This window comes from Pituophis catenifer, unplaced genomic scaffold (genome assembly GCF_029215685.1).
Source record: "Pituophis catenifer annectens isolate HBS135680 unplaced genomic scaffold, rPitCat1.0.hap2 SCAF_8, whole genome shotgun sequence".
Lineage (NCBI taxonomy): Eukaryota > Metazoa > Chordata > Lepidosauria > Squamata > Colubridae > Pituophis > Pituophis catenifer.
Genome location: NW_027256888.1, coordinates 10,980,311 through 11,004,533, shown reverse-complemented (window position 1 = coordinate 11,004,533; position 24,223 = coordinate 10,980,311). Strand labels below are relative to the sequence as shown.

Genomic DNA, 24,223 nt, shown 5'->3' with positions numbered 1-24,223 from the left:
CTCACAAAAATGTAACTGTGAATGGCTGCCGTACAATAAATAGGGAATGTGGATCTGCAGCACGATTTAAGTGAGACTAAAATCATTTTAAGGGAATGTATGACTTGGCGTTGATTTCTTTTTCAATACGCCGAAGCTCAGAAGGCTCAGCTTTCTAAGGGAGAATAGAACACCATGTGAAATAATCCACAGCCCAAGCCCAGTTCCAAAAAATATTTATCTTTCCTTCCCATGACCAGCAATTACCTTTAAAGCAATGATTTCAGATTTCCTACAACATGAAAAACCCTTTTCACCTCTATTGTTTTTTTTCAGAAACACTCATCACAAGGCCCCTTAAAAACTCACTTCATAGAATGGGCTGGACAAGGCTTCCTGGAATTCATCAGTTAAAAAAAATGCAAGTGCGCACTTTACAACACATTTTATACCTTCAGTCTTAACATCAGTTGCAGGTAGTCCTTGATTATGACCGGTTGCTTAGCAAGCGTTCAAAATTACGATGGACTTCCCCGGAATTAATTCACCACCCAGTTTCAAAATCCTGACAGCCAGTCATGCGATCACACTTTGGATGCTTGCCAACTGGCCATTTGTGGCATCCTCTGGTCATGTGACTGTGATTTTCTGCAATTTTTTTTTTTTTTTTTTTGCAGGAAACTATCATTTACTTCCATTTAGCCCATTGGCTAAAACGGGTTTGTTTAACAACCACCGCTTTCGCTCAATGACTGTTGTCAAAAAGGTCATAAAATTGGGCGTAGCTCAATTACAGTCATGATTGAGGACTACCTGTATTGTGATTATGGACCGAACAGACAGAGCAATCAGCATCCCCTGAGCTGGATGCCACCCAGATGTTTTAGACAACAACTTACGGTATCCCTGAACAGCATGTGAAAAGCTCAAGATGCAAGTTAAAGCCTAAAGCATCTAGAAATAGACAGGCTGGGAAAAGCTGCTTTAAGGAATTGGTATCAACTATGGTTCCTGATTTGGGAGATGTGGCTTGAGTGAAGTACCTTCAACTGATCCTATTCCTTCTAAGAATATATTCTTGCTTCTTCAAAGAAAGCTTCCTTCCTTCTTCTCTCTGTCCCTCTGGGGATCAGCAATGAACCACCTGGTCCGATAGGGACCTTGGTAATGGAATGGGACCGCTTGCCGCAGCCAACTCACCATGGCCAATTCACCATGGCCAACTCACCGCAGGACAATCCGACATGGCCAACTCACCATGCAACAACTCAACAATTCAATTTACCGTATTTTTCAGAGTATAAGACGCTCCGGAGTATAAGACGCACTTTGGTTTTTGGGGAGGAAAATAAGGGAAAAAAAAATCTGCCTCTGCCTACCAGCATCCATCGGTATTCATCTGGCAATGCATTCTGTCAGTGTGAGAGAGTTGAGGGCTGTTTGGAAACTGAAACAGTATTTGCTGTGTGAGCAACAAGGGAAGGAGACAGCAAGGAGCCTGGGCGTGGCTTAGCTCTGAGTCTGTGCTAAAGCTGCAAACTAGTCTGCTGCTCAAAACTGAAACTGAAACTCCTCTCCTCTGCTTGTGTTTTGCTTGGAAAACCTGCTTTTGGTATTGTATATTTTACTTCATGTGTTATATTATATATAAAGAGAAGTTATTGAATCCTGCTGAATCAGTTACTTGTCTGTGCTTTCTGGATGTGATTGCTGCTGCAAACTCTGAGTCCTTGCAGCAAATAGCAAACAGCCAGGTCAGCTTCAGCACATTATTGCAGCCTGATTCAGCACAAGCATCTGATTGGCGGGTGGATCGGCCTCCTGGAATACCCCCAATCAGCTGTTCCAGGCTGCAGGGATTGCCACAGACCATGGCAGCCTCCGTGCCTCGCATTTTTGGCTACATTCAGTGTATAAGACGCACCCAAATTTTCATCCTCTAGGGGAGGGGGAAGTATATCTTATATTCTGAAAAATACGGTAAGTATTGTCATTCCCATTTCATTTTATCTTTTCTTTAGCATCCTTTAATGATTCTATTTCTGTTCCTTCGATATTAGTGTTCCTCTTGTCCCTTGGCGAGCTGGCTGTGGCAAGTTGTCGTAGACCCCCTAGTAGGTATCTTGTAGATTTTGAGTGGTCTTATTATTGAGGAACACTCGTGAATCGTTTAAGAAACTCAACAACTCCACATAGAACAGTCTTAAGATCACTGCTGAAAAGGAATGGGTGAAGAAATGGTCTTTAACGGTGATGCAAGCATCTAGGCAACATTATACCTCAATTCAGCGGATTCACCTGATGAATGCGAGTCTCTATACATTTGTTCTTTTTCTTGATGACTTAAGATGGGAGAATCTTCTAGACATAAGTTAGGAGTTTTAGTCAACGATTAAGCAATGATCCTGCGTGGGCTGTATTGGTCAGGTCTACAGAGTAGTCAAGTTAACAGTGTTGGTCAGGATCGACTCTAGTACGGAGAAAGTCACAAGTCTTCCCAATCATTCCCTTGACTGGTAAAATAAAATATATCCAGATTCTGAATTTTTTGATATATCGGATGTCAGGCCATAGAATTCTTCAATAGCTTGTGCATCAATTTTCTAAGGGGAGAAAAGAAAAGAAAGAGGCTATCAAAGATTTCAGGAATGCTGAAATTGATGTCATGTTTATAGCAATGGAATTTGGCCTCAGGTTTCAGCAAACTACACAACCAGGGACAAAAATTCCATGTTTTCCCGAAAATAAGACCCTGTCTTATATTTTTTTGAGCCCTGAAATAAGCGCTTGGCCTTATTGCCATGCGCTCAAAAGCCCATTTGGGCTTATTATCAGGGAATGTCTTATTTTGGGGGAAACAGGGTAGTTAGCTAACTCTTTCCATATACTTTGTACTTGCAATATGCATGCATATATTTCTCCCTCATTGTTGAAAAGATTGTGGATAACTGAGATCTTTGGACTATGTCTGGTCTGAAAGTCTTACAACTCAGACTTTATTAAGTTTTGTTTAATCCAAGACTCTTTTGTGTGAATTCAACTGATTCTTGGGGGAAAAAAAATATTTTGCTTTTTTCCCCACCCTTCCTAACAGTACTATCTCGGTATAGGTAGTCCTCGACTTACAACAGTTCATTTAGTGACCATTCGAAGTTACAGCACCCCTGAAAAAAGTGACTTATGGGCATTTTTCACACTTTCGACCGTTCAGGTGCAAGGCGACCGCATCCCCATGGTCACGTGATTTACTATTTGGACGCTTGGCAACTGATTTATGACGGCTGCGGTGTCTTGAGGTCATGTGATCAGCTTTTGTGACCTTTTGACAAGCAAAGTCAACGGGGAAAGCGGATTCACTTAACAATCGTGTTACTAACTTATCACCTTATCATCAAGCATGGCAAGGAAGGCTATGAAATGGGGCAAAACTCACTTAACAAATGTCTCATTTAGCAATGGAAATTTTGGGCTCAAAAATTGTGGTTGTAAGTCGAGGACTTCCTGTATAATGATTCCTGATTTCAATAATATCATTGCAATCAGTGACATGTGACAAGACCTAAAACAACACAAAGATCATTTTTACATTATCCTCAAATTAAGATGTTACTCCATCTAAAACAAAGGCAGCTGTAGGAAATTTTGTAGCTCATCTGCATGGGATGTTCGGATTGTGATCCGATAAATATAAAGCAAACAAAATCATCGTCAAAACTTCCAAGACGGAACTTCGATTAGCAAGCAGAGTTATAAGACTGAGCTACAAACTACAGTGAAGGACTAAAGGCTATGGTCAAAAAAAGTGTAACAAAAACTCCTTTGACTTCACAACAGGTAGTCCTCGACTTATGACTGTAAATGAGGCTGAAATTATGGTCACAGGTTAGGCTGGTTATTAAGAGGGTCAACAAACGACCACACCCTATTTTGCAGCATTTTTAAAAGGTGGTCATTAAGCGAATCAGTGCAGTCATTAAACAAATGCCATGGGTGTTAAGGGAATATGGTAAATATAAGCGAATCCATGTCGGCAAAGGGTGATTTTCGCTGGAAACCAAATTAAATGTTCATTTCCAGCAAAAATGCAAATCGTGATCAAGTACATGGGTTGTTACAAATGACTGTAAATGTGAGCTAGTTGCCAAGCAACCAAAATGTGATTACATGGGGGAGGGAGGGGCTGTTGGAACTTTAAATCTGGATTGGGAGTAGCGTTGGGGAGGTAACTTTGAATGGTTGCTAAGCAACTATTCCTAACTTGAGGACTGCCTACATCAATGATGGCTAACCTTTTTGCCATCCCGGGGGAGTGGGGGGGGGGGTCATGGGCACGCAACTTCCAGAAGTTGGGAAATGGGCCATTTCCACCCTCCGGAGGGCTTCTGGGGGGTGGGGAAGGCCGTTATAGCCCTCCCCAGGCTCCTATAAAGGCTCTGGAGCCTGAGGAGACCGAAAAACGGGCCTTCCCCACCACTCTCTAGAGGCTGGAAACAGCCTGTTTCCCGGCTTCCAGTGGGCCCGGAAGGCCCAAAAATTAGCTGTCCGGGGCGCGCATGTATGCTGGAGCTGAGCTAGGGCAATGCTCACGTGCCCACTGATATGGCTCCGTGTGCCACCTGTGGCATGTGTGCCATAGCTTTGCCATCACGGGTCTATATTCTAACTGCCATCTTGACTTCTTTTTTTTTTAAAATCAGTCATGGAAGATATGAATTCCTCCAAATCACATGGGAAATAATGATATTATTATATCTATTAAGCTGGCTGAGGAATTTTGGGAGTTGAAACCCGCACATCTTAAAAGTTGACTGGGTGGAGAAACTTTGCTTTAGAATAATAAGGATTTTACTTTCAGCAAATGAAATGCTGTTAACACATAAATGGGCCCAATTAAGGCTCGGTCGGTTTGCTTAAAATTGTCGATTTACTCACCTCTACAATATCATCATCAAACAGTAGCCAGAAGCCATGACTTTTCACAATGGTGATATAATGTCCACGGTTAGGCCCACTGAGAAGGAAGGAAGGAAGGAAGGAAGGAAGGAAGGAAGGAAGGAAGGAAGGAAGGAAGGAAGGAAGGAAGGAAGGAAGGAAGGAAAAAAACCCACAAATTAAAATAAAAAAAAACAACACAGAATCCTAGAGAATTTTCTAAACACAAAAGTAATGAAAGTAATATCCATGTTGACCTCTTCTTCTTCCTAGAATCCAAGGGTGACACTGAATCCTTTTCTCACTGTTTCTTTCACCCCCAAATGGGGAGCTCTGCAGGTGAACCTTCTCCATGCCAGCCTCCATGTTCAGTTGGCACCACCGGTGTTCCGATGGCAAGTGGGCCAAAAAGGGAAGACACGGGAAGGAAGGTGTGCGAGAGGGTGTTTGTTTATGTCAACGTTGACCCTGGCATCTACCTAGACAAATAAATCCCCGCAGTTTTCTTGGCAACATTTTTGAAAGTGGCTTGCCATGATCTTCTTCCTAGGGCTGAGAGAGAGTGACCGGTCCAAAGTTACCCAATTCACTGTCTTTATATCTAAGGGGGGACTGGCACTCATGGCCTCCTGTTTTCTGCCTTAAGCAGAGGTGGGTTCCTGGGGGTTCGGCAGGGTTTGGGCAATCCTCTAGCCAAGGATCGCCAGGGTTCAGCGAACCCCTAAATGCCGCCCCTGGCTGGCTCCGCCCACCCCTCCTTTCCTGGATTCTCCACGCAGCCCGTTCGTCATTCCAGGTAAGTGCAGGGGCCGTGCATAGGTTCTGGGGTGGGGGGCAAATAATGGTCCTACTGGAGGTTTCAGAAGTCTGGAAATGGGCCTGTTTCCAGCCTCCGGAGGGCTTCCGTACCCCGGGGGAAGCAGTTTTCACCCTCCCGGAGGACTTGAGAAAAGCCTCCGGAGCCTGGGGAGGGCGAAAAATGCCCCCCCGCCATGGTGCAGGCAGCTGACTAGGCCACGCCCACCCAGCAATGGGGCAGCGAACCCATTGCTAAAGGATCTGAAGCCCACCCCTGGCTTTAAGCACTACACCAAAGTTGCTCTCCAGACCATTTAGAGTTACTTATTTCTCCTCTGGCTGCCATCTTGCCAGTATGAGCTCAAGAGAGCGCTTATTCAAACCTCTCTCTTCCTCCCTCTCCAATTACGGGCTCCACGGAGTAAACCTATAGCTCTTTCAAATGCTTTGAAAGAGATGTTTCGCCAACAGGGATGAGGGAATGTTAGAAACAGACGAGGATTCATTTTTTGGGGGGGGGTCTTTATCAGACTAAATCCTACCAAACAGTCCCCTGAATGTATTAAAACTGATGCAAGCAGACTAAAGTAGGGAACTTTTGCAAGAAGCAACATTTTTCCAAGGGTCTGGAAAAAATGCACCAAAACAGCTTCAGGACTGCTTGACCAGGCTGAGTTAAGTAAGGGGGGAGGTTATGTTGGACAGTCCAGACTCGGTATGCTACAGAAAAATAAAACAAAACAAACAGCTCTTTAAACATATCTAACATCTAGTCTCCAGTGCGAAGGAATGTTTTTATATAGCACATTCAACTGTCCTTTTTTAAACCGTGCGCATAGCCAAAGCTGAGAGGCCAGGTTCCTCCTATCTACCCTACTGGGTTAAGCAACCATTTGCAAACAGATTCAGCTGTTTGTTATTCTTGTTTTCTGTCCAGAGAAGTTGGCACTGAACAAGCCTTGTCTTTCCAGAATCTATTTTCTTGCCCCTGTAGCTGTTCCGCATCATCAGTTGGTGTCACTTGTGCTTCAACGCCCCAGAGTTCTTTAAGCAGGCGGCATAGATAAATCCACAATAAATGAATAAATAAAACAAATGTATTTGTTGTGGCATATTGGCTGCCAGTCCCTCCAGAAGCCGAATCAGAGGAGGAGGAGGCGGGGTCAGCATCAAGGCAACCTGAGAGCTCTGAGGGGGAAGAGGGAATGAAGCTGTCAGAGAGAGAGAGACAGAGGCGGAGCCTGGGCCGTCCGTCAGCTCTCAGATGGAGAGTCAACAGCCCCCAGGTCTCGAGGTGGCTGATGAGGAAGAAGAGGAACAGCTGGGTCCAGTGCCTGATCTGCAGATGCGCAGAAGGCAGAGGAGAGGAGAGCAATGGAAATCCGTGGGCCGATCCTTGGGACGGAAGAGCCACGGCTGGGGATAAAAGAGCTCGGGGGATAAAAGGCAGGGGGCGGAGGTGAATAGATGTGGCAGACAACTATTCATCTCCCTGCCGGACAGACTTGTTAGCTTGCGGTGAGAGAGAAGCTTTTTGCCGGGGCTGCTGGCGCTCCTAATAAATGAATCATTGATTTAACTCAGAGGGTTTGTCATGTTTGAGGAGCTGGGTCAGAGCACCTCACGTTCTCATTATTTCTATCAACTGTTTGCTTACCACCAGGATTGCCTGCAGGGAGAGAAGCCAAAAGAAATTCAAGGTTCTCTCCCAGTGCTGATTCACCATGTCATGCTGGCAGGCCATAAGACTTTCTGACCTTTGAAAAAGACCATTTAAAATGAACAACAAAAACCTCTTCACTAAAAAATAAATAAATGACATTTGAATCTTTCTTTTTGTTGGGGACTGAATCATCTCTTTGCACTTATTTGCACTGACAGGGCCAATGATGAGAGACAGATCAAGGGCAGGAACTTCACATGCTGGTCCTGTGACTATTTCTCACCTGGCTTATTGTTGGTGAAAAGAATCTCTGGATTTAACAACACAGAAAATATCTCTGTTTGGCTTCCCTCCAGTAGTTTAGAGAGAGCAGTGAGTTTTCTCTGTCTTCAGGCATCTCTTCATAAACCTAGCTTGGACTCTGAGTACAATGACCACTTGCCACAATGGAATGGTTAAGCAAGCTAACCTGTATCCAGATTCATTATTATCGTAAGCATTTTATTTTTATTTTAATGGGATGTTCTGCAACTTCATTACTCATTAATCTTTCAGCCCCCAGCTTGTACACACAGGACCCTATTTTCTAACAAGGGCTCTTAATGAATTTGAATGTCCACCGTCTTAATCCCAGCATTAAAGACACCGACAATATGAGTGATTGTCCGAAGGATGAGAGGCAAATTTGTGATCTGTAGAAAAATCAGGCATTTTGGACTGAGAATCAGAACTGTGCCTATATTAACAAACTCTTCGGAAATAGCTGTCTTCCCTTGTTGGTCAGGATGAAGAAGCTTAAAAATAAAGCACAAGATGAGTGCATCTTTCCTAAACTATTTGTCTCCAGGAGAAAAAAAAACAAACAAACCCTTTCCTTCCTTCTCATTAAGTCAATGTGTAGTCCTTTAAGAGATAAGATAGCATTGATGGAGAAAACATTTCCCTGACAGCTTTTATCAGCTAAGCTGTGTTCCTGCAATAGGCAGAAGGCCCCCTGTGATGCTTTCATGATGGGACAGGTTATCCAACTTTGAGGAATGGGCAAAAGGGATCAGTTAGTTGTCTAAGATAGGTCATTTCCATCCCTGCATATTTTACGGCTGTATGGGAGCAGTGCTCAGGTTACACAAGACACGTTTAATGCGACCTTGTGTTTATGCAAAGAAATGAAAGCTGCCAGCCAAATTTACCTCATACACAAACATGAGGTGCAGCTGCTAGAGCAGTGATGGCTAATCCTTTTGCTGTCGTGTGACAAAAGCAGAGGGAGCGTGGGGGGGGGGCTCGCTCAGGTGTACCCAAACTCATAATTCAATGCCCCCCCGCGCACCTGTGCATGCACGCGTGACCCCTCACACTCCCCCCACTTTTGGCATGCGACAGCAAAAAGGTTACCAGTGGGCCCGGTAGGCCCGTTTCCCCCCCCCCAGGTTCCCAGAGGCTTTCTTGGAGCCTGGGGAGGGCAAAAATGGTCTCCCCCCCCCCAACCAGAGGCCCTCCAGAGGCCGGAAATGGCTCATTTCCCTTCTTCCGGTGGGCCCACAAGGCCCGAAAATTAGCTGGCCGGCGAGCGCATGCGCACTGGAGCTGAGCTAGGGCAACGCTTGCATGGCCACAGATATGGCTCCGCGTGCCACCTGTGACATGTGTGCCATTGGTTCGTCATCACGGTGCTAGAGTATGCACAACATTGTGCATTAAACGCAAAAATCAAGGAACAGAACAGTGACACTGACACCGTCCGTATACTGACAGAAGATGGAAAAGAGAAGGGATCTTCTCATTTTTTTCATTCTCACTAAATGGGATTTTTTTTTTTTTAAAAAAAGATCAATACAGCAGCCTTATCTCTTCCTTCCGAAAATCTGAGCGGGCCGATTCCCTTTTCTGTCTCGCTTTCTACACAACCGATCCATCTCCTGCAATAAATGAACGAATGAATAAACAAATAAATAAGTAAATTTTAGAACCTCCCAAGGACCATCGAAAGAGATTATTATTTTGACTTTACAAGCTTGCCTACTTATGAATGCCTCAAGTGTAGCTGGATATATAAAAACTCTTCGGTGCGAGAGAAAAGAACCTTATTTTTGGCTTCCGGATTGATAGGCACTCGATCAGCTGAGTGAGCCATAGAGAGTAGAGTACCGCGTTATTCCTTATGTCGGGTTTACTACTTCCTGGCAGAGCACAGAGTGCAATTTACCTGCCACAGTGAACGACGACAGCCACCAAGTCATACATGCGGTCCAAGTTGATGGCCTCTCCCGATGTGTTGAAGAGTCGCAGCTCCAGAGGGAAGACCACTCGGTAAGACAGCTTGGTGTACCGGTGTAGCTGCTCCATGTATTTGAACCGCTTCAGGTGCAAGGCAAGGATCATCGGAAGCTTCTTCACCCTCATCCTACAAAGTCAAAAGAAGAAGATGGAATGAAGGTTGGCTCCCTCTGATCTGCTTTCTCCTAAGTGGAGATCTTCTACAGCATCTACTTCTGTCCTACTATCGCAGCACCGTTGAGAGTGTCCTGACTGTTAGGAAATGATTTTACCTAACTTGTTGGGTTGGCAATATATAAACCATTATTATAGCTTTAAGACTGCTGTATTGCTGTATTGCATCATACTGTGTCCTGATTGGTTAGCTCTGTAGCCAATGTCCTTAAGAGGGAGCTAGAAACATGGTTTCTCTTTCCTGATTGTTATTGCTCTTTGCTGATCTTTGCTGTTTGCTAGTTACTGTTTTTTGCTGTGTTTTGCTACTGTTTGCAAATACAGAAGAACTGATTATTGTGTATGACTACAACGACTGGTAAGAAGACTTTGTTATTGGATTATCCCTGGACTATTCTTTTACTATCTACTGCTTTATCTGTGTATGACCTGGACTGTTTATTGGACTGTGCCTTATTACTATTTACCGAAAGTAAACACAACTCAGTGTATCTCTGTGTTGGCTGTGTTATTTCATAACTACTCTCAATCGCTTTCATGTGCACACCCTTGCTACTCAAGGGTTGCTCTGCAAATTACTTAACACTGACATACAGCATTCTTGCATGGTATGGGAGCAGCTCTGTAGTGGACAAAAAAGCTCTACAGAGAATCATTAAAACTGCCCAGAATATCATCGGGCTCCAGCTACCAGCCCTGGACGACATCTTCAAATCTCGCTGTTTGAGGAAGTTGCACAACATTCTCAGAGACTCTTCCCATCCTGCTTACAATCTATTTGGACTGTTGCCTTCTGGCAGAAGATACAGAAAAATTAAAACTCGGACAACACGTTTTCTGAATAGTTTTTATCCCGGAGCTATAATTGCACTCAACAATGAACTCAAGAGCCACCATCAGTGAGCTGTTGGACAGCATTATTTGGTCTGTTGTGTGGATGTTTGGGTGGTTTAGGAATGGGGAATTTGTGGTGGGTGAGGATGTGTCTGGGGATTATTATGTAAGTTGGACCTGGTTTTGGGTGTTAAGTGAATTTTGTTGTATGTGTATACTGTGTATACACATACAATGACAATAAAGTTATTATTATTCTAGGTCAGGGGTGTCAAACTCAAGGCTCGCGTGTTGCTTAGATTTGGCTTGTGGGGCTGCCCTGGAAACAATGGACCAGCTCATGATGCCTCTGCCAGTGAAAACAGAGCTCGGGAGGGCCGTGGGGGTGCCCCCGAGCTCTGTTTTTGCTGGCAGATGGTTGCAGGAGGCTGTTGCAGCTGAAAATGGAGCTCGGGAGCTCATTTTCACTGGCAGAGCGCTCGGGCCGCCATAGGTGCCCCCAACATGAGTGACGTCGAGCTGGCCACACCCATCCAGCCCCCCCCCCAGATCAAACACAACCCTGATGTGGCCCTCAATGAAATCGAGTTTGTGTTTTGGGACTCCTTTACAGCCATGAGGCAGCCTAAGCATGGTGGCTAGGAATTTTGGATGCTGTAATTCCAACGTATCTGGAGGGTATCAGTTTGGAGAAGGCTGCAGAGACAGCATTTTATTCTTCTTTTAGTCTCTCTTAGTAGCACTAAGAGGAGAGGATAGGTAGGGCTACGCCAGGCCAGTCTCCTCTTCAGACATGCTAGATGTCTGGGAGAACCAGCAATAATCCTAATCCTAATCTACTTTACAAGGACGTGAGGAATAAAAAAGGGAGCAGAAAGGACCGTGCATGAATCATGTGAGAAAACCTAAAAATAGAATTGTACAGTGGACATACCACTTGTCTCACATGGATTGCTATTACCATCAAGGGAAGGGAAGGAAGGAAATATCTGTGAATCTTTATTTATTGATTGATTAGCCCTTGGGCCATATCAAAGTGCAGAGTTCCAGAAACAAATTATTACAAAAGTTTGGTAAAGCAATTTAAATGAAATTGGAATAACGCATGATTTAAAATGAAATTAGAAAAAATACGATCTAAAATGAAATCGGAATAAAGTACAATAATTTGAGATACAAATTAAATATGATTAGAATTATATTATCTGTGTTTTTGTTCCTCCTACAAACTTCCATGGACAGTTATATTGTATTGGATAATTTGACTAGTTAATCGACTTTCAACAAACAAAGAGTATCTGCTTCACTAAAGAAGAGGTAAAATGAAGTAAGATGAGGTAGGAGAGTTAAGGTAAGATAAATGAAAAGATAAAAGAATGAGGTAAAATTGCTGGCTGGAGAGTTCTGGGAGTTGAAATCCACCTCTTTTAAAGTTGTTTGAGGTTGAGGAAAAACAGGTTTAGATGTCGATGGAGATTCTCAGTCATCCAGATTATGGTTGTCCAATAAGGGCTTTTTCAAGAGGCAACTGGACTTTCTGGTTTTTCTTTGAAGATGTTTTGCTTCTCATTTTGGATCAGAAGCAAAATGTCTTCAAACAGAAAACAGAAAGTCCAACTGCCTCTTGAAAAAAGTACCTTTGGGATAGGTTTAGATCAGGGGTCTGCAACTTTAAACACTCAAAGAGCCATTTGGACCCATTTTCCACAGAAAAGAAAACACCGGGAGCCACAAAATCTGGGTGGGCGTGGTCAACTCGATGTCACTCACTTCCACCAGTCACATGATCCTCTAGCCACGCCTACCCATCCGGTCATTAGGGCAGAGAACCGGTTGTTAAAAAACACCGGGAACCACAAAACCCTTTTGACATCTCTCTCTTCCCCCTCCCTCCCTCCCCCTCTCTCTGTATCTCTGTCTCTACCCTGGCCACTTCTCCATCCCCCGCCGTTGCCCTTACCTTCTCAGGTCAGGCGAGGAGTGACTGGGAGGGGAGGGTGAGGCCAGCCAGTGGTGGGATCACCTGACAGAGAGCCACAGCAGAGGGCCCAAAGAGCCACATGCGGCTCCGGAGCCACAGGTTGCTGACACCCAGTTTAGATAATGCACAAGATTTACAGGTTCCCCTTAATGAGTTCTATAAAACATGTTCTTGGCTGAACAATCAACTTAGCCGTTCTAATGACCATATGTGTTTGTGCCCTGAAGAAAATATAATTAACTTTTATTGCAGTTCATGGACCAGTAATTACATCAGTGGAAGTTCTGAATGACTAACACTAACAGTTTCCATTCTGGACATCTGCAAATTTGGTTAGGGAGCATATCCTAACGAACAGATCTACAATCTTAAGTAACAGACCTACAGATTCAGGGGCCAGAAGACAGCAGGGGATTCGGGGGGTGAAAAAAAGCTGGATCTAGAGGTTGTATAGGAAGAAATTCTGGATAAATATAGACCGAAGCAAAAAAAAACTTCCTGTAAACAGACACTTTTATTTTAACAAAACAGGCAGGACTGTGCTTTATCTGTGGTGCTGTGGTTAGAGTGCAGCATTGCAGGTAGACTCTGCCCACAGCCAGGAGTTCGATCCTGACCGTCTCAAGGCTGACTCAGCCTTCCATCCTTCCGAGGTCGGTAAAACGAGGACTCAGATTGTTGGGGGCAATAGGCTGACTCTGTAAACTGCTTGGAGAGGGCTGTGAAGCGGTATATAAGTGTTATTGCTATTATCTGAAATGTTATTCCAACATATGTTGAAGAAACCATAGCAAAAATACTGGGTCTTCAGCAAAGACCTAAAGCCAAAAAGATTTCAGTTTGCTTTAATCGCTGCTTGAAAATCTATCCAAGAAGGCAACTTAAGCTGCCCAGTGATATGACAACCCTTTTCACATACCGTTTCTGAGCCTCCTGTTTGCTGCAGCAGGTCTCACAGTAGTATTTCTGTTCGCTACACAACGTTTCAGTGTTGCTGAAGTCTCTGAAAAGTAACAGACGTACCAATTGTTAGATGTCTTTGAATAGCACAGACGTGGCTTTGAATTGTTTATTACGCCTGGCTTCACCCTAGCTTCATGCCCGCTGTTGAGTAGGGAAATGATCTTGAGGCATGTTGTGGTCCGCCAGCAGCCTGCGGAGCAGGCAGCGGAGTCGGACAGCGATGAGGCTGAGGAAGAACATGGGCCAGTCCTGGAGACTGAGGAAGGCCCAGATGAGGGCTCTGTGTTGGAGGCAGAGATGGGACCAGGGCCATCGGGGAGTGATGTGCGGACTCCGGAGCCTCCAGAGGCTGACAGTAGAGAGGCAGAGGAACAAGAGGAGCCTGTTTCTAGTGCACGTATGAGAAGGGCTGCCAGAAGGCAGGAGCAGATAAAAGCAGAGAGGACGACTAGGGAGTAAGGCCAAGAGATGATTGGCCCTCCTATAAAGCTTAAAAGGCCAGCAACGGCTCTTGGCCTCTTTGCCGGAAAACAACGTTGAGAGAATTGCTTCTTGTTTCACTGTATTCATTTCTTGTCGGTGTCTTCTGCTTCTGAACTTTTGCCAAGAGAAGCCTTTGGCAGTTTACCTAATTATACCAAGGTTGGTGATAAACTGAGGAATGGTGTTTTGAAGAATTTGCTTTAATTTAGTTTGGACTACGCTGAGAATGAGTTAATTCTCAGCTGTTCTAATAACAGCTGTTTGTTTTCAAACTGTTTGCATTTAATAGTAACTACTTGGGCCTGGGTCACAACAAGGCACTCACATCGGTGTGCGGACAAACAGCAAGCCTGGGAGGCTGTTACACAAATGTCGGTGCACTCCCTTCTTCCTGCAATTTCTTTATGTGTTCACTTATTGGATAAATGCATACGGCCACCTAATTTAGCACAGCCAGCAAGGCATAAAACAGAAACGCGGACATAAAAACAGTAAATAAGCCATACAAGATTCCAAATTAAAAAAAATATTAGCATTTTCCCAATTTCTTTCTAACATTTTTCTTTCTAATTTTTTCCCCCCCTTTCCAGGACTCCATTCATGCTTTTGTAATGTTGCCCCAGTGGTGAAATCTGAACAGGCGTGCACGCATGTGCAGTGTGCACCAGGCACGCCAAAAGGAGGCATGGGGTAAGTAGAACAGCACGTGAGGGGGTGATCAGCTGTGGTGCGCGATTTTTTTTTTACTTTTAAAAGCATTTTTTTACAACCCATTCAGCCGAATTTATGGATACTTCAATCTGCAGCCAGACTGAGAAAAATCATCACACATCAGCCCCACCTAAGGTACATTGGCATGAAGGAACCCACTGTATTTACAATTAACCCCAAAATAAAATATGGGCTTATCTGTTCTTTCAGATAAAGCCAGGTAACTACCTGTCCAAGGAGCTAAAGAAACTACAGGTAGTCCTCAACTTACAACAGTTTGTTTAGTGACTGTTCAAAGTTACAACGGCACTGAAAAAAAATGACTTATGACCATTTCTCGCACTTACAACCTTTGCAGCCTCCCCATGGTCATGTGATCAAAATTTCGACGCTTGGCAACTGACTCATATTTATGACAGTTGCAGTGTCATGCGATCCCCTTTTGCAACCTTCCAAGTTGCAAAGTTGGAAGTTTGCAACCTTCCAAACAAGCAAAGTCAATGGGGAAGCCAGATCCACTTAACAGCCGTGTTACTAACTTAACAACCGCAGTGATTCACTTAACAACTGTGGCAAGAAAGGTGGTAAAATGGGGCAAAATTCACTTAACAACTATGTCACTTAGCAACAGAAATTTTGGCCTCAATTATGGTCCAGGACTACCTGTAATCAAGCAAGAAATAAAACTGGGAAGAAAGAACAGTAGCATTGCTCAAGTTTAATTTCAACAATACTTACAAAAATGTTTAGTAGGACTTTAACATGTCTCTTCTTATAAGAGTGCTACTCTGGTAAATCTATATAAATTACATACTACCGTGTTTCCCCGAAAATTAGAGCCTGTCTTATATTTTTTTGAACCCCGAAATAAGCTCTTGGCCTTATTTTCAGGGAGGTCTTATTATTTTGGGGCGCATGGAGCAAGATGGGGCTCCTCTTGCTGTCTTACCTGATTTCCAGCTCTGCGTTTAAATATTTTCGGGGAGGGCTTATTTTCAGGGGGGAGGGGAGAGGCTTATTTTAGCGCATGCGCTCAAAAGCCCGATTGGGGATGTCTTATTTTTGGGGAAACAGGGTATATTTAATTCGACGGGATGTAATGGATACTAAGAAGTTTTTCATAATTAAATGCTGTGATAAATACAGTTTCTAAAGCTTGGGAACAAATACTTTATATTATTTAATAAAAGGCTTTTGGTCTGACAAATAACAGATGAGTTTCCCTGGTTGGGTTTCCTTTGTGTGTGTCTTATTCTCAATCTATTTGATTCTGACTAATCCTGTTACAATCGATGGGACTTCTCTGAAGCAAATAACAGAGGCATTCAAAGACATTTGTCTTTTGCCAAATATTCTGCCAAACCATTCATTCTCTGACTTCCTTGCCTGCCAAGAAAAGCTTCAATGACACTTCTTTGTTTGACTTTTGCTACATCGTTCTGAAACACCTATATAACTTTTTTTTTTTCTTTTCGTAACCCACTAATCTTTAATAACCGTAAAGCAAAAACGATGCCGGCGGTCGTGAAAATGCGTTTACCTTAAACAGTGAGTTATGGATGTGTTCTGTTCTACATCAACAGAGAGATCAAGAAAATCTTCATCTTTGCTGCTAACCTGCTCAAAAAAAAAAAACAAGATTTAATAGCATTTTAAAGCATTGCAACATTTTAATTTACCCTATTCTCATCCTGTCAATACACCAGGAAGGCCTCCCTGGATCTTAGAGAAACACTGAGGCAGCCAACTTCCCCAATCCGAATTATTGCCCACATGAATTTCTACAATCACAGATTTGCATTTAGAATAAAACAACAGAGTTGAAGGGACCTTGGAGGTCTTCTAGTCCATCCCCCTGCTCAGGTATTTGTGGTCCAATGCAGGGGTAACATCTAATCATGGTTCAGATTTTGTAACTATGACTGTGTATTCGACATAACTCTAAGGCAGGGTTTTATTTTATATTTTTATCGTTAGTTGTGAAAACCGTCTGGGTAAGTTTTGGGTCATTCTCTCTCTCAGCCCAATCCACTTCCCAGCATTGTTTCTGTGGGGAAAATACGAAGAGGAAATATTATTAAGAATGTTTGCCACCTTGTTCTATTTTTAAAAAGGTGGGATAAAGATGACGATGATTATCATCATCATCCATAGAAGTTCACGGCTAGCTACTGTGACTATTTTTCTTGGGGGGAAATAAAGGACAAACCTGAAAAATCTGAAAGATATCCATAAGTAAATTTAAATTTAAAACACACCCAAAGTAAATTTAAAACACACCCAAAAGTCTAGGACAGGTTTTAAACTGTTTGACCCAATTAACTCTTTTCCCAGTCTCCAATACAAGTACTCCTCAGTTTATGGCCTGGTGCTTAGCAACCATCCAAAGTTACAACAAACTTTCTCAGATCTGATTATGACCTGGATTTGTGTCCCGCAGTCCCATGATTCTGATTTATGTTATTTTTTTATTGTTTTTGCCAGAAATGGGCATACACTTCTGGTTGCCGGCAAAAATATGCCCATTGTAGCTAATGGATTGTAGTTAATGACTACAGTGTTACCTGCTTACCGACTGGCATGACATACGACTCTAATTCCAGCCTCAATTATGGTTGTAATTCAAGGACTATCTGTAGTTTCCTCTCCGCCCCCCAAATAACATCCAGACTCTGTTGTTTACAGAAGCACAAGTACCAAACTGGATCTTTGATCCACAAACCAGCAATGACAGATGGCTCTATTACCCCTGGGGTATGTCGAAATTAACCTCCAGTTTAAGAACTGCTGGTCTAGGGAATGTCAAGAAATTAATTCATTATAGCATTAAAGTTTCATGCCTGCTACTATTATATTCAGTCCAATTCTCGCTGAAGGCAAATAATTCTAACTTAATTCTGCACCTGACCTGCTGAAAGGAGGCGATTGTCAAGCAGCAGGGAAATCAGGAGAATCGGGGAGTTCAAATGAGATTTATTTATTAAAGGTACAAGAACCTGAACTTCTAACGGTCAAGGGAAATTAGCAGGAGTTAAGAACAGAAAGGAATTCAAGTTGGGATGGACTTAGATCTCTTTTGGGCGCTCAGGAACTCATGACTTATGACGTGTTTGACCCCTCCTTCGGGCTCAGTGTTCTGACCTAGGCTTCCTGAGAAAGCATAAACCACAATTTTAATCCCCCAAAAAACCCTCTTTTATTGAGATAGCTGTGAATTATGGTCATTCACAGCTTGTAATGATCCACGAACAGTCTGTGAAGATTCCGACAGATGTCTGCTCGAGTTGATACACCCTTTCAGGGTAATGTTGATAAGCCCCCACCTTTATCTCCCTTGAAATGCTGCCAGAGACCTAATTGTCAATTAGTTTTGCAGGGCCAAATGGAGCACAGAGTCTAATGGACTTCTCAGAGCTTGAATTGACTATATGAACTAATTGCTTCCTGCAAAGGCTCATGCCCGTTTGCTCCTCTTTTATGTCATGGGAGGAGCCAATCAACTCCAAGCCTTACTCCTGAGTCACCCTTTTCTTCCTTCATTGTTCTTGCCTTCTGGCAGCTCTGCGCATGCGCACACTGGGAACAGGCTCACACTGTTCTTCTGCCTCGCTAATGTCAGATTCCAGAAGCTCCAGAGGCAGCACATAACTATCAGATGGCCCTGGCCTCCTCTCTGCCTCCAACACAGAGCCCTCGTCCAAGCCTTCCCCAGACTCCAGGACTGGCCCATGTTCCTCCCTAACCTCCTCACTATCTGACTCTGCTGCCAGCTCCGCAGGCCGCCGGCGGATCACAACACTCAGGCTGGTCATCTGCTACACCTACGAAGAGTAGTTCTCTCTGAGTGTTGCCCATCAGCGGCCTGTGCAGTTGGTAGCTGATTCAGACAGTGAAGAGGCTGGTGTGGTGCTGCGCCAACAGCCTGTGCAGTTGGCACTCGAGTCAGACAATGAGGAGGCTGGAGAAGATGTAGTGCCAGAGGCAGGGATTCAGCCAGGGCCTTCATAACCTCCAGAAGCTCCCATAAGTGAAGAGGAAGAAAAGGAGGAGCCTCTTCTCGATGCATGGGCGCGCAGAGCTGCCAAAAGGCAGGAGTGGCTCCTCAGGAGGAGGTCTCCTCGAGAGTAAAGCTTGGGGCTAATTGGCCACTCCCTTAGCCTATTTAAGGAAGGATGACGACTGAGACAATTTGCAGGGAACAACTTCATTCACTCTCCTTCGCGTCCTGATCTTAGTTCTCTTATCAGTTTCCTGCAAATTGCTTCTGGGCTTTCTGCCAACCATAGTAAGACTACGATTATTTATTCTTTGGATTCTTGTAGGCTGTTAAGAAAGTTAATTAACAGCCTTTGTTTGAAAAAGACTGATTTAATTTAGTAAACTAAGGTTTGTACAGACTTTGTGTGTGCTGCGTTCTTTGGGGTCCATAGCTGGGGCAGAACATTGAGTCTGCTCTTCCATTGGATGCCATACCCAGCCTGATGTCATAAAAAACCTCCAACCTCTTTGGATTTTAAACTACACATTTCAGAAATGTTTCGCAAACTTCAAGCAAATGCAATCCTTCCCTGCAATACTTAAAAGCACCACAGCCCCATCAGAACTGCAAAATATCTGGACGACACTAGATGGCAGCCAAAAATTAGTTTTCTCCATATCCCTTTGCTGCCATCTAGTGGCTGCCTTAGATTGGTTGCTTTTATTAAAATGGCCACAATTTTGTTCAGCTTGCCCAAGACAAGAAAGGCAACTCTGCTTAACGTACACTCAAACAAGGTGACTTCTTCATTTGGTGGCATCTTTTTTTCATTCAGAAGCCTGAAAAAGACGTGGCTGCCTCACTCAGCAATGGAGAAGGGCTGTCTTTGTGCAAAGATTGAAGAGTGTCTTCTAAGTAACCCTCACCTGTGCACTGGCTTAATCTTTAAACTTTTTCCAAAGTTGTAGATTTGTATATTAAAAGTATGTACACACGTTACATGCTTGCATACAAGTAGCCTTTGAGTTATGAATGCCCTGTTTCCCCGAAAATAAGACCCAACTGGAAAATAAGCACTAGCATGATTTTTCAGGATGGTCATAATATAAGCCCTATGCCAAAAATAAGCCCCAGTTAAGATCATCATCCAGATGAATGCATTTTGTACCATATTTTTCCGAAAATAAGACCTAACTGGAAAATAAGCCCTAACACATTTTTTGGAGCAAAAATTAATGTAAGACCCAGTCTTATTTTTGGGGAAACACGGGTAATTGTTAAATGACTCTTCCAAATTACGACGGCCTGGGAAAGAGTGCTCTACGGTCTGAAAAACACTTCTGGTTGTCACAAAATGTTGCACTGCCCATCGGGTGATTGCTTGGCAATACTGTTCATACTTACCATCATTTGCCAAGCTCCCTGCAATCTTCTCTGCCGGCTTCCCCAGAAAGTCAGTGGAGAACCTGGCAGTGAAGGTTGCATGTTGTTGTCACCTGGGGATAGAATTCCCTCTTGTCTCTGGGCACTGGCTGAAGGGAACTGTCATCCTTCTGCAAAGATTTAAGCTCCGTTTCTGCTTCCCACTAAAGGAGTTCGCTTCTGTGCACAAAGAACTGTACTTCTTCTGCAGGATGCAGAAACAGAGCTCCGGTCCTTAAAATCTGACCTCTGTTTCTGCACCCTACAGGAGTTCCTTTGTTTGCATGGAAGAGCTGAACACCCACTTGTGCAAGGCAGCCACTGTAGAAAGAGTGTGCCTCACATTAGCTGGGCATGCCGAATGCATGCCCAGCTGCAAAAAAAATGCAAAGTTAAGTGGACCAATCTATGAATGTTGCCAGGCCCTGTAACAGGTCAAGCCTTGCTGGGCGTGGTGGGGTAGGCAGCAGGTCCTGGCCTCTACCACCCCAAGGCATCCCTGTGTTCCCCTTAATGACCCACAGAATTGTTTAACAAGGGCAACTGAGAGAGCCGGGACTGCAGTCATTGAGCAAAGTGGTCACACGAGTGTCTCACATAACAATCGCTTCACTCAACAACCCAAATTCTAGTTGCAGTTGTGGTCGTAAGTCCAGAAATTCCTGCAGGTGTTTGCATATTAAACGTATGTACGTGTGCTCTTTGCACAGGTTTGCATATTTAAATTATGTACACGTGCCTGCTTTCTGCATAGAGATTTGTATACTAAAATTATGCACCGTGCTCGTTGCATATATAAAGGAACTAGACTGAGAGATCAGCAGTCCCTTTAAAAAATAATTTTCACAATAAATGGGGACAGATAAATGGTCCCAAACACACACACAATAAATAAATATTGTCGTTACCAACTAGGACCATCCTCATTTCAAAGACTTTATAAATGTAGAGATTTCTTTGACTATGCAAGGATTATCCAGCTGTTTACAGGTAATTCTTGCTTTAATCCTGCCAATGCTTACAGTTTCACAGTTCAAACATCTCGTTTCATTGGTCAAGGTTCCTTGAAAAATCTCGTGCACCCAGGTGAGCTCCTGTTTGTTGTTCTCTTCTGCTTCGTTCATGTTTCCATTTTTCAGTTTGCCGTTTTGTTTCTCCTGCTTTTTCTCCTCTTGTAGAATGTCGGCAACCGTGTTCAGCAAGTAATTCAAAAATTCGTGAGCATCCTGCTGCATGTAGTTGTCAAAAAGATCTATTTTAAAGAAAAGGAAAAAGAAAAGGATGTTATTTATTTATGTTAAAGATGGCTAGAGCCGTCCGTTTTGTAGTGCACACAAATCTGGTCTGTTAACAACAGGGATAAAGAAACAAGAGAAACCAATACAGAAAAAAAAGAATGAAAGGAATAAAAAAAATCAAATTAAGAAAAACCAGAAGCCCATTTTTCTCTTCAGGCTTTACAATCCTAGGACCAGTTCTTTTTACTGTGACGGGCATTGGCAGTCAGGATGGTTAGCAAACATGAGCTGTCGTTTCATGGCTGATCATGGATCCTTTACAGGATTCCTTGAGATCTCATGATCATTCCAGGCAGTGCCTTGAGTGAGGCAACTCCTGGATGAAGGACATTTTTTATACCAGAAGAAAGAAATGTCTTAAACCACCATATTGAGCAGTGGTAGGCGCAGTGGTTAGAGTGCAGTACTGCTGGCTACTTCTACTTCTGCTGACTGCTGGCTGCCTGCAATTTGGCAGTTCAAATCTCACCAGGCTCAAGGTTGACTCAGTTGTCCATCCTTCCAAGGTTGGTAAAATGAAGACCTAGATCAGTGATGGCTAACCTTTTTGCCATCGCGTGCCAGGAGAGGGGGGGGGCGGGGGAGGGTCGCACGTGCCGTGCCCAAGTGCATGCGCACACAACCCAACCCACCCCCGCTCCTGGCACATGATGGCCTGGTAGGCCCGTTTTTCTTTCTTACCTGGTTCCAGATCGTCTCTATGCATCTGGGAAGGGCGAAAACAGCCTTTCCCACTCCCTTGGAGGCCCTATGGAAGCTGAAAGGGCCCATTTCCCAACTCTCGGTGGGACAGGAAGTGACATTTTTTGCTGTCCCCAGCCTCCAGAACCTCTCTAGGAGTCTCTAGGAGCCTCTCTAGGAGTCTCTGGAGGCTGGGGACAGGAAAAAGCGTCACTTCCTGTCCCACCGGGAGTCGGGAAATGGGCCCTTTCAGCCTCCGTAGGGCCTCCAAGGGAGTGGGAAAGGCTGTTTTCGCCCTTCCCAGATGCATAGAAAGGATCTGGAGCCAGGTAAGAAAGAAAAACGGGCCTTCCTCACCCCTCTCCAGGCCCTCCAGAGGCAGGAAACAGCCTGTTTCCCTACTTCTGATGGGCCCAGAAGACCCGAAAATCAGCTGGCCGGCGCGCGCATGCACCCCAGAGCTGAGCTGGCGTGCCCACTAATATGGCTCCACGTGCCACCTGTGGCATGTGTGCCGTAAGTTCGCCATCACGGACCTAGATTGTTGGGGGCAAATACCGTATTTTTCGGACTATAAGACGCACAGGAATATAAGATGCACCTTAGTTTTTTGGGAGGAAAATAAGAAAAAAGCTGATTGGCGGGTGGATCGGCCTCCCAGAATACCCCCAATAAACTGTTCCCAGAGGTGAATTTTAGCAACAGGTTCATTGGTTGTGAGCTCTGTGCCTTGCTTTTTTTTCCAGTCTCTGAAACGGAGGCTTCAGAGGCTTTTTTTCTGAAGCTCCATTTTGGAGGCTTTTTTCCTGAAGCTCCGTTTCAAAGGCTTTTTTCAGCCTCTGAAACGGCGGGGCTACACTCAGAGTATAAGACGCACCCAGATTCTCACCTTCTTTTTTGGGGGGGAAAAGGTGCGTCTTATACTCCGAAAAATACAGTACATATGGTATACATAAACTATGTGACATATATCAGACTGCACCCTGAAAAAGTAATCGTGGCAGGTCCATTCACCATCGGCTTGAACAGCTTGGATCTACACATACCATTCTCCTTCCGTAGCCTTGAGATGAATTTTTTGGGAGGAATCACCCCAACTTTCTTCTTCTGTGTAGCAATGCTGTGGAAAAGATCTGCTAGACACGTCAGGAGGTTTTCTTTTTTTTTCTGCTGGGCCTTATATGCCAGCACATTTTCCCGAAACGGCCGGCAGAAGTACAGAGCTTGCAGGACGGAGTTACAGTAACACGTATTGCCAAACTGCAAACAAGCATAAAGATAAGCAACGGATTAAAAAAAACCCAACTAATGCAACATCTGATTATTAATCCAACTTGCTCTTTATTCTCCTACCACTGCTAATCATTACTCAAGTAACCAATCAATGAATGAATGGAGATTACAGGTGTCTTAATTGCCATCTGATTTGATATTAAATGGCAATTACCATATTTTTCGGAGTATAAAACACACTCCCCCCCCCCCAAGAGGATGAAAATTTGGGTGCGTCTTATACACCAAATGTAGCCCCGCCCACCCATCACCCTCCACCTTTTGGCCTCTGCCTCCCAACAATTTGCCTCCTTGCAGCAAACAGAAAACAGCCCGTTTCACTTTCAGCTTCAGCACAGCCTGATTAGCACAAGCAGCTGATTGTCGGTTGGATCGACCTCCCAGCCATCAACTGTTTCAGGCTGCAGGGATTGCCATTGCCTATTGCTGCCTCCGTGTCCCCCATTTTTGGCTTCCGTTGTTTGCTGCTTGCTGCAAGGAGGCAAATTGCTGGGAGGCAGAGGCAGATTTTTTTTTCTTGTGCTAATCAGGGGATGCTGAAACTGAAACAGGCTGTTTGCTGTAAGGAGGCAAATTTCTGGGAGGCAGAGGCAGATTTTTTTCCCTTGTTGAATCGGTAAATGAACTTGGTGTCCTTTCAGACCTTCACATTAAGTACAAAACGTCCATGGAGATTCTCAGTCATCCAGGTCATGGTTGTCCCGAAAGTGCTTTTTTTTCCAAGAGGACTTTCTTGTTTTTCTTTGAAGACGTCT

General features: G+C 44.1%; 1 protein-coding gene across 1 annotated transcript in view; it reads right to left on the bottom strand.

Moving 5' to 3' along the window:
* Positions 1–203: 203 nt before the first annotated feature.
* The window catches only part of USP46 (ubiquitin specific peptidase 46), a 42,767-nt gene continuing 18,747 nt past the window's right edge, over positions 204–24,223 (bottom strand). Inside the window, exons 3-9 of the mRNA XM_070948748.1 lie at positions 23,222–23,435; positions 21,219–21,448; positions 16,336–16,412; positions 13,558–13,641; positions 9,579–9,776; positions 4,912–4,990; positions 204–2,582 (exon numbers count right to left, since the gene is read on the bottom strand). Of these exons, the coding sequence (XP_070804849.1) occupies positions 2,481–2,582; positions 4,912–4,990; positions 9,579–9,776; positions 13,558–13,641; positions 16,336–16,412; positions 21,219–21,448; positions 23,222–23,435 (984 nt within the window). The 3' untranslated portion in view covers positions 204–2,480. The remainder of the gene's footprint in view (positions 2,583–4,911; positions 4,991–9,578; positions 9,777–13,557; positions 13,642–16,335; positions 16,413–21,218; positions 21,449–23,221; positions 23,436–24,223) is intronic.